Source organism: Cheilinus undulatus, linkage group 4 (assembly GCF_018320785.1).
Source record: "Cheilinus undulatus linkage group 4, ASM1832078v1, whole genome shotgun sequence".
NCBI classification, from domain to species: domain Eukaryota; kingdom Metazoa; phylum Chordata; class Actinopteri; order Labriformes; family Labridae; genus Cheilinus; species Cheilinus undulatus.
The window spans coordinates 40646604-40660778 of record NC_054868.1 but is presented as its reverse complement, the minus strand read 5'-3'; the positions used below and the strand labels follow the sequence as shown (position 1 = coordinate 40660778).

Here is a 14175-nt window from a genome sequence, read left to right as displayed (position 1 = left end):
GGGCCAACCTTTCACCTTGATAACATTTTATTTTAGTGGGCCCTAATTTTGTAGGAATTTTATTGTAATTTGTGATAATAATTTAATGATTTCACAAGAATAAGGTGTAACTGCATTGTATTAAATTGGTATTTTGAGTAGTTAGAACTTAGAAAAATAGTAATATTAAGGAAGCAATCACCGTGTAATAATGTATTGATTATTCATGAACAGATTATTCTATTTTGATAGTTCTCTGGTAGTAAGGTGGTATTTTACCCTAACCCTAAACATCTAGCACTTACTCAAACCCGACCTTGTAATAGTGTGGCAGTTCTCTAGTAAAAAGGTGGTACTTTCCAAAGAAAGCTATTTTCTTAAAAATAAAATTATAATTTTCAACATAAGTTGCTTGATAATTCACTGGTAATTTCTGTATTTTGGCCCTCATAAATCTCAGGTAATTTTTAGGGTTATGGATTTGGGTTAGGGTTAAGGGTTGGGGTAAAAATACCACATAATTTTCAGAGAATTGTCACAATATTATGAGGAATTACTCAGTAATTGATACATTATTACAAGGTAGATAATTTATTAATATTTCCAAGTTATGACTTGGTAAAATGTCAACATATTACTATATAATTACAGCTTATTTTTGGGAAATTACTAGATAATTACCAATTATTACTATAGAATTCCAGGGTTATTATTGCCCACTAAAATACTTAACCCCTTTTATTGATGATACTTTATTTATATATATATATAGATAGATAGATAGATAGATAGATAGATAGATAGATAGATAAACAGAGAATTCCAAGCGAATGCTTTGCTTTCAGATATGCTAACAATACTTGAAAGGTGTTTGTGGGATCACAAAGTTTAATTAATGTCTTAAATGCCTTTAATGTCTTTAAAGGCACTTACAGCTTATTCAAACTGGGAGGCAAGCAGCATAGTAGACTGTTAAATGGTGTGCCACCACCTGATCCAACACCAGTTAAACCATGACATTAGTTGTATACATCACATTAGATAAATGAAAGGTGACATGAGTGAAAACTTCTGGCTGTTTTTTGTTGCTTCTGAGATCTAAAATAATAATAAGATGTAAACAAGTATTTTACAACCATTAAAAAGTGATTTGATTTTTTAAATGATCCTTTTCATGATTTTTAGTTATTGTAAATTACCTCTGCAAATTAAATATTGTTACTTGGATGAATGGATGAATGATAAATATTGTTACAAAGACTAGGGCTACAGACCACTGCCTACATCAGTTCAATAAGACATAAAAACATTTGTGGAATGAAAAAGAACTATACCATATGATAAAGACAACCCATTGATAGATTATTGATAAGGTACAGACAATCAAAGTTTTTCCTTTTAAAGCTGATAAATAACACATTCTATTCATCTAGATGCCAGACATTACAAGCATAAAATCAACATTATTTTTTTAAATACTTTATTTCAATGGTTTAAAAAAACATTATAGCAGACAGCTGTCATTGAGAGTACAATGCATTTTTAAACAAATAGATAATTACAGAAAAAAAACAAAACAAAACAAAACAAAACATACAGACTCACACACATACAAAAAGGGGAAAAGAGCAGAGAAGAAAAGGAAAAGGTTAAAAAAAAAAAAATCAACATTATTATGCAATAGACTTGATACAATTGTGGTTTTCCATACATTGGCCTACTTGAGTTATAAATAGATTCTTTTTTTGTTTCATTTCATTTTGTTTCATTTTCATTTGTACTTCCGCGGTTCTCAACTGGTGGGTTAGGACCCAAAAGTGGGTCATGAAGCTGTTTCCAGTGGGTCACAAATGTGTGCCAGGATATAAGGAAATGTGACAAACAGTTTAAGATGAATAAAAGCCCTTAGTGGTCAAACATACAGCAGATTCTATACATTTTTTTAGAGTTTTCTTATGATGACAAGGAAATTTCAGTCTTTTTCAACTCACTGATCTCCTTTTCTTGGATAACAAAGCTGGTTTCCCCAAGAAAAAATAGGAAATTCCTCAAGAAACTGCCAAATTTCTATGCTGTCTTGCAAAACACTGAGTAAAACAAAATGTATGCATACTGTATCTCCTGTTAAGATGTGACTTTTCAAAACATGTTTCTTTTCCGTTTATTTTGTCCATTTATGGTCCAAACTCTAAATTTAGGTTTTGATTTCTCCTGAGGAGGAGGTGGTTGGTCCTTTAAATGAACCAATCACCAAAATCAGCGAGTGGCGGTGCAATGATCACTTTGATGATAAAGGAAAGGAAAACTGGCAGAACCAGTCTTAAGGTGTGTTAACAAGACATGCAGGTCTGTAGCTGGTTATACACCCACAGTGTTATTGTTACAATGGCAAGAATTATGTCTGTTGGTATGATACATTTAGAGTAAAAAACACTAGGTCAGGTTTATCGTGTTCATAGTATTCATATTTAGAGCACCGTATGTCCATTGAATCTTTATTCCTAAAGCTTGTGATGCTAGCACTAAAATGTTTTTTAATCTTTAGATGTGTTGATCTCTTAGCATTGCAACTGCTTGTACTTGTTTTGGTGTTTTTTGTTTCTTACTTGCAATTCTTGATTTGAATTCAATCAAAAAAAAAAATACAGTATAGAGTTTATTCACATCACAGTTAAACTGCATGCAATTCTCACCATTAATGAGTCCACACTTCACAGTCTTGCAAATCAAAAGTGCATTAAAAGAAATTAAAAATTTCTGCTCTGATAATTTTTTAAACATGATGGCGGGAAAAAGTTAAAACATGGTTCCAGTAGAACTTTAATATGGCACAAAATGTCTGTTTGGAGTCTTATTATCTCTGTGGAGCCCAATTAAAAAAAACAATAAAGCACAGTTCATGTCCAATTCAAAGGTCAGGAGGAGTTATTTAAAAGACTTATTTAAAAAGGTTTACCTTTGGGCTGCAGTGAACAAGTCTGCTCATTTTAGGTCATGACTCCAGAGACGAGGACTGCCTGCGTCTCCTGGGTGGTGCTGCAGGCTGCCATGACTCCCAGTGTCCCTAAAGACTACGCTATTTTTTACTGGGGGGGATTTAGTGGTAACGCTGGTGACGCCTCCTGCCTTTGTGGCAACAACACTCATATTTACTCAGCAATATCCTGCAGAGATGATATGAAGTCACCAATATGAGCATGCAAAGAGGACACAGACTTTGAATGATGTTTTAGCGTACTTACTGAGGCTTGCAAATGGGTTGATCTTTTTTAAATTCACGCACTAACAGATGGATGAAACTGCAACCTTCTCATTTAGCTTATTTAGATTCAGACATGTGCACACCTCACATCCAATGGCTTGTTGTTGTTGATTTGAAAAGGCAAGCAAAGCAGAGCTGTCACTTTGCTTTAATGTTTGGTTTGCACTGCCCCAGGATGTCGACAGCTGTCAATGCGCTGCTGTGCTACTGCACAGAAACAAAGTTTTACAACCAAAACATATATTTTTAAATGTTACACTCTGCTGCTAAGCAAAAGTTAAGTTTACCCCAATGGGCTCATAGAACAGTTCAGTTAAATTAAAGGGTTTGTCACCTGATATATTTTGAAATGTCCTTTATGTACATGTTAAATAGGGTGGTTTAATTGATACATTTAAAACTGGGGGAAAATGGTGCAGGCTTTTCGTGTCCTCTCATGAGGTATCCCTTTAGCTTTTGTAATATAATACTGGGTTAAACTACCACCTGGTTTAGTTAGAGTACACAGATTACAGCACTATAGTCTTATAAAGTCACAATAAAACATGTCTTCAGTGACCTTTTCATGAGTTCCAGAGACAGAATCTGGCTTGAGTCATGGCCAGGTTAACATCAAATTCTATGTTACTGTTAAAAAGGTGTTTTAATTCAAATCTGCAAAAGAAAGTGCAATCAGAAATATACATCAGATATTAAAGTCAAAGTACTCATGATGCAAAATCACAGTTTTACATATCTATAAATCCTTATAACTGTTACATTAGTGCTGCACATGCTCTAGATTAGCGATTCTCTAATGGTGTGCCTTGAGGCAAGTCTTGGTGTCATAGAAATTTGTACAACCTAATGTTAATACTACAACTTTACAACAACTAAAGATACTATAATGTGCTAGAGAGGATATTTTGCATGGATATGAATATGATGTGCCTTGAGATATTAATTGATCTAGGTGTGCCTTTGGGAAAAAATTTGACAATCCTGGCACAAGGTTACATTTCATTATCCAAATGTGGAACTTCACAAATTTAACACATTCCTATTTTTCCTTTTGCATTAACATATGCTTTCATGGTTATTCCAACATAAATAAGCACCACTGCATTTCCTTAATTTGAGTTTTTATGGAAATGTGATTCCTGCATTATACTTTTAAAGCTCTTGGGGACACATTTGATTTGTGTTGATTTTGGTGCCCCCTGTGGACAAAGGTATACCTTTTATTGCTTTACTGACTCTGCCCTGTACATTGTTAATGGAAAATGTGCTTGACATTTCAGTGGCCATTATAGCAATTTTTTGCCCCACATAGAGGGCACCAAAGAGGGCAAATCATACAATTTTGTCCATTTAGAGGGCACCAAAGAAGGCAAATTGTCAAACTTTGTCCTATTAGGTGGCACCAAAAAGGGCAAATAATCAAATTTTGTTCGTTTTCACCAAAAACGCATCCCTAAGGACATTTTTGTCACATTCTTACAGACATTTCTGCCTCAGATGGGGTCCATCGCCCACCTTGCTCCCCTTTAGATCAGTGGTTCTTAACTGGCCGAGTCATGGGACTCACCATCCACTCCTCACGGTGAATTGCAACCCAAATTTTGAATATTTTCTGGTCAACCAGAGTCATTTAATAAAAAAATAAAGCTTGGACCTCCGGTGGCACAAAAGATGCAATAAAACAGTGAAAAACGACAAAAAAAAAAAGTTTTGTGAAGAGTTTCATAGACAATTTAGGACATTTTTTTTCCTAGGCACACATCTGCAATCCCACTGAAAAGGGCATCTTGACCCACTTTTGGGTCCTGACCCACCAGTTGAGAACCACTGCTTTAGATCAACTAGTGCTTGTAGCAGATGGGGCAGGTTGCTAGATGACCGACTCCCAAATGATCCACAGTCCCTCCATGTATAAATAGTGTCAACAATATCATCCTGCTTATTAACAGTCAAATATATAACTCATTGTGGATTCTTAGCAGGGGAAAATGTAAAAAACAAAGAAAAAAACAAAGAAAAAAACGCTGTGTCGTCAGCAACCTGTAAACCTCTTCATGTGGCACCACCTGAAAGCAGCAGTTTCAGGCACTAATGATAACAATATTAACATAGAAATTCTAATATTATGGTCTCATTTGTTTTTGAAGCTCTTAAATAGAAATCTGCATAACTGGCTATAATTCTTCATTGCACTTTGTTTATTTATTTATTTGTAAATCTATTCGAAAGATATAAATCATGTTTTTTTTTATATAAATAGAAAAGAAAAAGCACACTGAGTTTGCATTTTTACGAAATGTGCTATAAAAGTAAAATTGCATTACCATGTTATTCCAAGATAACGGGAGAAATGAATCAATATCTTTAGGAAAACAACTAAAATGTGCTTTCTCTGAGCAAAATGGATAAAAACGAAATGTATGGATTTCTGTCTCTAAGAGCTTCCGCACTTCATCGACTTTTTATAACTATGTATTTTTGTGACCCACTGTAGACAGCTCCTTGACCTACTTTTGGATCTTAAACCCTTTAGGTTAGAACTACGGCAATGACCCTGTAATATTTAAATCCGTATGCAAAGTATGGCTCGTAGTGATCAGAGAAATAGTTGTGTTCTGATGAGTGTCAGTATTCCACTGAAATATGGTGGAGCCTTAGTTTTAATTTACATGAGTAAAGTCTGCAAATATCTTCAAATTGTACCAATTTACAGTAACCTTCTCAAGTCAATGAACAGCGTTATTTTGTCCTATAGCCTTTAAAATCCCTTTCATTTTAATGAAACCTAAGCCGCTGTAACTAAATCCATATGGAAGCGCTATTGATGTGAATTGAGTCCCATTGTGTTATGCTAGAAAGTCACCTGAGCGGCACACCTGCCACCGTGCTGAACAGACTCAGCTCCCCACTGCGCATGCTCCACTCACTCAAGGGCTACACTGTCATGGCGGTGGCGAGCTGAAGCTACCGGGGTGAATCAGGAAGAGAATGCGGCGCAGCTGGGTTAACGGTGACATTTAAGCAAGTCTGAGGAGTTTGCCGGGGCTGACCGAGCGGACGTCCGTCCTCTGTTGACTTCCACCGGGGCTGCTGACGGACTTGCCCCCCTTTCCCTGTGAGTTTTTGCCTCTGCCAGGCGCGCTACCTGTCAAGTGTCCGTTGACTCACTGACAATAGCAACTTCCAGCGCTGTACGGAGGTATTATAAGTCAACGTATCCTCGTTTGCCTTTTGACCGAGCAGAGGAGAAAACGGGTTTAGGACTAGCCCTCATTGTCCTTCTTCACTGCTTGTTACCTGCAGCTTACTTCCTAACGGTTTTTAACAACATTAATCCATCTGTCTGCTATCAAGTTACGGAGCAGGATAGAGGAGTAGTTCATGTGGAGTGACATTTCCAGTCTCGGCGGTGTCAACGGCTTACAAATCCTGTTAGCGCTTCATTTGGTGCCCACTTTCTTGTCTTATTCGCTAAACTGTTTTGAATGGGGAGGAAAACGTTTGCTTTGTGTGCCTGTAGACTGTCAACAACTCAGCTGAAGGGGAGATAGACCCCCTCTTTCTCCTCCGACGTCGGCTGCACTGTCACCACTGGGAGGTGAACAGGTGCCTTACCTGTGAGCTCCACCTGCCCCGTCCTTCCTCGGCAATGGCGAGCGAGGAGGCAGCGGGTGATGGACAGGACGGGAGACCGGGAGCCATGGCGCTCAACCCGGGAGTGCCTATCAGGGGGATAAGGATGAAATTCGGCGTCCTGGCTGGCCTGGTGGAAGTTGGAGAAGTTTCTAACCGAGACATTGTGGAGACGGTGTTCAACCTGGTAAGCTGATTATGAGATCTCAGGATAGGCCTTAGATAGCAGCACTGTCAGGCTGTAGTAGCTCCACTCACAGTGACTTGTAAACGTTTACTTAAGTCTGACATCACCCTCATCTGCATACAAAGGCGTTCATAATCCTGCAAAGCTTAAGAAAATTATAAGTGGAATATTTCAGCACCTATAGATTAAGTTTGCTGTATGGTGAGCTGCCCACATTGAAACCACCATGACTCATAGGCTCAACGACTTTTTCCTGGTTGCCCTCATTGCCCTGAGCATGTCAAATAGTGAAGCCTTCATTTATGGTATTCAGAATAGTGTAGTGTAGTCTGTAAACTTTAACACCAACATAAGTCTTCAAAACACAAGTTGGCTCCATTTATTTTCATATTTAAAGTGCAGAATGCAATTAGGGCTGACCCAGAATTGTGTCTGGATACTATTTTAGCTGTATGGTGACACAATATTAGGGGTGCATGATACTGGGTTGTTGCTGATATCCAACATGCTGATATTTCCACATATTTCAGCCAATATTAACACCGGTACCAGTATACAGACAACTTTTGTATACATGTAAATAACACCGTCTCCTCTGTGCTGGATTTGACCTATAATAAAAATGAATTCTCCTACTTTAACATAAGGTTTGCAGGGTGGTCAATCATGACATTGGGGCCTGAAGTGAATCAAGTGTGCAAATTTTTACTAACTGGAGTTAAGAGCTAAAACTTCAATCCTAGGGTGTTTATGAAAAACTACAGCTGAGGTAGGTCCATTGATTCTGCTTTAAACTGCACAGATTTTTTCATTCTGCTGAATATGGTCGGTCTGTTTTTCGACTGCAGATATTAGTGAAAAATTTAATATCTGCTGATAAGATAACTAACCTTTGATTAACTTGGTAATCAACTAAAACTGTAAATATTATGCATCCCTTATGCCTGTGTTTCTGTGAAGAAATAACTGAAGCAAAGCCAGCTGTAAATTAAACTCACATGGATAAAATGTCACTTAAATCTACAACCAGCTGTACGATGTCAACATGCACATGTAAAATGATCGAGAGATTAAGTAGCTGTTCATGGAAAAAAATATTAGAAAATGCTCCTTGAATTTAATCAAATAAGCAAAAGGATAATTTCCCATTTACAATAATGAAATTTAAGTTAATGATCTTGGATCTTGGAGCATCTTACCAAGCATTAGGCCTGGTACCTATACTGTCTTGAAATCTACACTATCCTTAATTATATCAATATAAAAACTACTTTTCCATCTTGTCCAAAAATTGACATACTTTATCAAAAACATATTGATATATCTAGGGATGCACCAATAAAGGCTGCCCATAAGGGGGTATAACAAGGAAAGCTTTGATGAATGATGAATGTTGGCCAAAAATGAGTCCATCTTGAATAATATCAACAATATTTTAACAAAAAGACTTAAACTTACTTATTAAGGCAACACAAATGCACATTTGTACGGTTTCTAAATGTATCCCCCCTTCTTAAAACAGACTTTATACAGTCATGCCAGGACTTGAATAAAAGTTAGGATCCTGGAAAATAAGGAACAAGAAAAGGAGGTGCATTTAACCCCAATAATGACCTGTTAGCAAACCTTTTTCAATCAGCTTCTGAGTCGATCAGAGTCTGGTTTTAAAGGTAAGCCAGGAGGCTAGCACTAATGTCATTGATGTATTGTAGGGATACACAATATTGAGTTTTTGCCAATATCCAGAATGCAGATGTTTTAAATATTTAAACACATGATATAAAGTTTAAGGCAGAACAAATATGCAAACTTCAGTCCTTGAAAAATATCTTAAAGTTTAAGGAATGAAGGTGAACAAAAGGCAAGACTTAAGCTGATGTAGGCCCATTGGTCCTGCCTAAAACTCCACTTACCCATTCATTGGTACAGCTGTTATAGAAGTAATGTAAAAAGTGGCAAAAAGTTCATATCTGCCTATAATGATAACATGCTGATAATATTGTGCATCCCTGATGTGTTGATATTATTAAATCAGATCTGAGGAGGGCCACTTTATTTGAGTCTATGAGGGACCCAGTCATTTTTGTGGGCAGGCCTGGCAAGATGCATTGATTTAGCATCGCTATCGGCCAACGATTAATCAGTAAATTGATAAACATCGACAACAGGCAAATAATTGGGCCAGACGGATACCAGTAGCCGATGTTTATATGTCATGTATGATCAATTTATTGCTGCCATCTGGTATATCTAATGGTTGAATCAAACATGAGATTTCATAAGGGGCAGAAGAAGTCACTTCTTGGCCAAACACTGATCTGTTTTCAAGGTCAAACACAAGAGAAAATGCTGCAATAATGGGAGACCAAAAGATGTCATGAAAAATCAATAGTAATGACATTGGCATTGACTGAATTGTTTTTTCAAAAATCAGTATCAGCCCAGGTCTCACAACCAGTGCATCTCTAGCTATATCTTTATGACTCAAAATATCCTCCAGCCCCAAATGCGTCTTTCCTGTTTGCTGTTTTTTTTTTCAGTTTTGCTATTGAAGACAGATGAATTCAACAATAGAAAAATGGCCAAACTTGCCTCTGATGATCTAGTTTGCTTTATAGGTCATAAAGAGACATCAAAATACATTCCAGTCTGTTTCATAACCAGATAAAAACTCCTCACATGAGCTTTAAATTATTGGGTCTCGATAAAAACATACAAATACAAGGTTTAATGAGTGAAAAAACACTGCCCCTCCACTTTTAATTAAAAAGGACATGAGTACTAATGTCAGCAGAATGATCTTGACAGAAAAGCTGTGGAAGCAAATCAGCTGGTGCTTTTTCTGACATATCCAGGTCAGGCAGAGTGTGAATGTCTTATCTTACTACCTGTTGGCCACCCTAAAGTCCTTATCCAGCTTTGTCATGTCTGCAGTGCTGCTGACAGAGTGATGAAATGACTTTGCAGCACCTGCACATGAGTGAATGAACGGATGGCGCTAAAAGCGGTAACAAGGAAGCGTAAGCGTGAAGGAGGGAAAGCATGCTCAACTTGGAGTTTTGCTGGTTATAGATTGTGGGGGGAGGAAACGAGAGGAAGGAGAGGTGAAGTTGGAACCTGCAAAACTGCTTTGTCACTGTGGCAACACAATGGAGTCCTTTTTCAGGAAACGGGAGGCTCATCCTCCATGACTGTAGTCACAGAAGTTTGCTCCACCAACCCCCATAGTTTAGGGGATTTGAACACTATCCATCAACACAAGAGAGCCAAGAACTATATGGGAAGCGGAAAACATTCAATTTGCTTTAGACAGCTTAAAGTGAAAATAAGATTACTTTATTACATTTTATGAAAAGCATGAGGCTTATTTTAAAATAGAGCCAAAAAACTCAGCCAGAAGTGCACAGTGCCAAATTTGTCTTATTTGAGAATAATAATGACATTTTGTGTCTGTCATCTTTGTAGTAATAAAGCTTGATATCAATCTAATTTGTGTTATATCATATGATTGTCTTTCAGTCTGTTATTATGTGTCAGACAGACATGTGGAAGCAGTAACTTTAGGTTTGTTAGGCAGTAAATAGAACAGAAACATCACAAAAGAGTATTGATTTCTGTTGCACAAACCAAAGAGACTTGGCTGCATATTACCAAATGCATTTTTGCATTTATTTAGCTTCCAGAAAATTCATTATTGTAGCCCAAAAATAAATTGGAGCGACAGCCTGGCTTATGTTTTGACAAAAATATCAGTATGCTGCTTGTCTCTCTGGGACTCCATGTTAGGCACGGTCAGTGTCACTTTAGGGCTTTGGGAAATGGCATCATGCATTTCATTACGCTCTTTTTCTCTCATGCCCTCGGCTCACTCTCCCCTTGGGTGATAATTTGATTTGCCGTATAGACCACAGTCTTCTCTTTAGCTGCATCTTATTTGCTGCCTTTCATGAATTCTAAAATGCATTTTGTTAAATGCACCACCGTTCCCTCCATGGAAATGCTTTAAAATGTGAAACCAAGCATGATCCATCATAGTGGTTGTAAAGACTTTTGACATGGATCTGGAATGATTAACACTACCTTTTAATGAAGTGTAATGTGAAGAAGAATAGTGACTGTTATGGCATTGTTTAGTTAAAGGCATTACATCTACAATCAGTGCATTAACATTCATAGTAGTGTTTCCTACAGAATGACACTGTAGTGGGCAGTTAGGACAGCCATCACACTCTCACTCATTCTAATCTGTACATTGACCTTTTTGTGTTCTGCTTTTTTGGTAGCAGTATATTGAATAAAGACAATTTCATAATGTCACTTGCTTTTTGAAATGTTTCACTCAAAGTGAGCAGTGTCTGTAAGGGCTTACTGGTGATGACCTGATACATATGATTAAATAAGTCTTCAACCACATTATCTAGGTTTGTCAATCTGACTTTGAGAAGTTCATGTGTACTAACATGTGCACATAAATTTTGAAACTGCAGTTCAGTCAGGACCAGGTCATCAAGAAACACAACATTTATAAATGTTTATCTTTATTAGCAGCTATTAATTTGCTCTTATTGCTGTTATTTATGGAGTGGTGTGGCTGCTATGGTATCTCCCTGCCCTTCCACAAGCCTACCTGGAAAGAATCAAGGAAGAACAGCACATGTAAAACAGCAAAACACCCAGAGCAGAGCCTGCATCATTGACAACAGAATGACTTTGGTTAAGTCAGATATAGCATAAAGGAGGAGCTGGGGTGGAGAAGGGTTGCAAAAAGTAGCTAGGCTTAAGCAGAGCCAAGCTAGAGCAGTTTTAATATGGTAGTGCAATCAGCCAATGGCTTGCTCAGTGCGAATCAGCTGGCTGTCAGCTGATGAGGGCTTGTAAGAGATCAGTTGATCTTCATTATATGGCAGTGCTTGAATCTGTGGCCACCTTGAACTAATGATATACGTTTGATTTTTAGTTAGACATGCATAATTCGACATTTTCTGAATGCATGTAAAGGTACTTCATATATGTTTGACAAATTTCCCTGTACTTACACATTTTTACTGTAGGTACCCACTTAAATGTGAATGCGACGCTGAGGAGAATGAGAGGTTCTTAGATTTTTAAAACCTTTATGTGGATTTAGAGATAATAAGTCTGCTGTTATCCACCTTGTTTTTAAATTGAAAATAGTTAACTATCTGTTTGATGGAGCATCATGTAAACACAAGCACATTAGCATCTTGACTCACAGCCTTTTAAAGCAGAAGCATTACAGTTAAGGCAGGGGTGTACAAACTTTTTTCACTGAGGGCCACATACAGAAATACTGAAGGATGGTGGGGCCATTTTCATATTCCTCGCCTTGAGGATATTTAAAAACAATAAAACCACTGTAATATGCTAAGATATGCCACGTTATTGAGTATGCCTAAATGACAAGGTAAACAGACAATGATTTTTAGGATTTTGGGAGGCCAATCAGATTTCAGGGGCCCTTTTTGGCACTGGCTACCACTAGCCCTGCCCCTGAAATGTTACTGGTAGTGCTATTTGCTGCAGTAATCCATCAGGGAGTTATAAATAAAGATATTGTTTTGATTTTGGTTGCAAATCTGTTCACTCGTTAAAGTGTTGTCCCAAATTAGTCACAAAACAACATATGAATACATTTTTGTTAGGTATGCAGCGAAATGAAAATTCTTGGCCGAAACCAAAAACTGAAAATGAGAAAACCAAGGACAAAAACTGAAAACTGAAAGACCGAAAGAAATTATTATGCCAATTATTAGTACCATTGCATTTATGGCTATGACAGTGTACTAACCTCACTAAAATCAATTGCAGTTGCATACATTAATATTAATGCTTCAAAGAATAAATCAATTACAAAATTATATAAATATTTATTGAGCACTTCATTCCAACAATGCACAATATAAAATAAAATAAAATAAAATAAGATAAAATACAAAATACAATGTTTAACTTGACCGCACTCGTATACATTAAATCAGTGGTTCTCAACCTTTTTTCGTGCAAATTATTCACACAAAATATTTACTTTTCGAACCTGTAGCGAGTCAATGCAAGCTTCCACACCAGCAACATCAAATATCCGCGACATTGCCGCGGATATTTTTTCAAAGTTTTACACCGACAAGCACACATGGTAGTGGCGCCGATTTTTAAGGCAGACAGAGGAACAAAAACGTTCTCCTCTCCAACACCACCTGATGTTTGTCCTCTCCTCATATCAGTCTGTATCTGTGCTTGTGTTTTTGACTCATGTAGCCTGGTAGAGAGGGAGACAGGCAGCAGGCAGCCCGACATGTCCATGTTACCGCAAATGCGCTACTTGCACTGCTGGAGCTGTTTCTAAATTAACGGGACTTTAGTGAAATATTTACCAACACAGTCTCTTCTGACCTCAGACATATGACTTATAAATGCTCCGGATCAACCAGCTCACTGAAATGACTCTTCTGACTAGTCTGGAACACAAACAGGTGAGCCAGTCTGTGCGCCGTGAGGAGTTAACTCCTCTCACCGCGAGCCTCAGCTGTGCAATGTTAAAACTCTTATTGATCATATTTGACATAGAATGAATGAAAAGTCAGTCCCTCCTCTTACAAACTTGGCTGGCACAGTGAATGAAACAGTGAAAAAAAACGGCACTGACCTCCTGGCTGTTCGTAAAAGTGCGGTGCTACGCATGGAGTGAAGAACAGAAAGGGAGAACCCTCCTTTTATCTTCCACTCCAATAAATATCACTGTTTATCAGAGGACAGAAAAAACACACCGCAGACGTTCGCAGCATGAATGTGATTTTAGAATGTACATGATATACTCGCAAATCATGTCGCTCCTGACGTGCAAAGAAAGGCGCGATTTTTCTTACATAGCCGGCATATATTTTTAAATCTTGTGTACCCCCTGGAGTGCCTTCACGCACGTGTACTGCTATTTGAGAACACCGATCCAAGCGCATGCTGGCTGTGGTTTTGCTTTCCTCATCACAACATCGTGTTTCGGCCTTGTTGTTTCAGTGATAAAAGTCTTCCAAAAATTTTCGGTGGCCGAATTTTCAGTGCATCCCTAATTTTTGTCAAAATGTTTGTTTACAGAGTT

At 37.6% G+C, this 14175-nt stretch overlaps 1 protein-coding gene across 5 annotated transcripts in view; it reads left to right on the top strand.

Annotated features, from left to right (window-relative positions):
• The first annotated feature begins 6181 nt into the window (after positions 1 to 6181).
• Positions 6182 to 14175, top strand: part of lrba (LPS responsive beige-like anchor protein) — a 307885-nt gene continuing 299891 nt past the window's right edge. For 4 of the 5 annotated variants that reach the window (XM_041784337.1, XM_041784340.1, XM_041784339.1 and 1 more), the window contains exon 1: positions 6182 to 7061. In XM_041784337.1, the coding sequence (XP_041640271.1) occupies positions 6891 to 7061 (171 nt within the window). In that variant the 5' untranslated portion in view covers positions 6182 to 6890. The remainder of the gene's footprint in view (positions 7062 to 14175) is intronic. The other variant, XM_041784335.1, reaches the window with a different exon arrangement.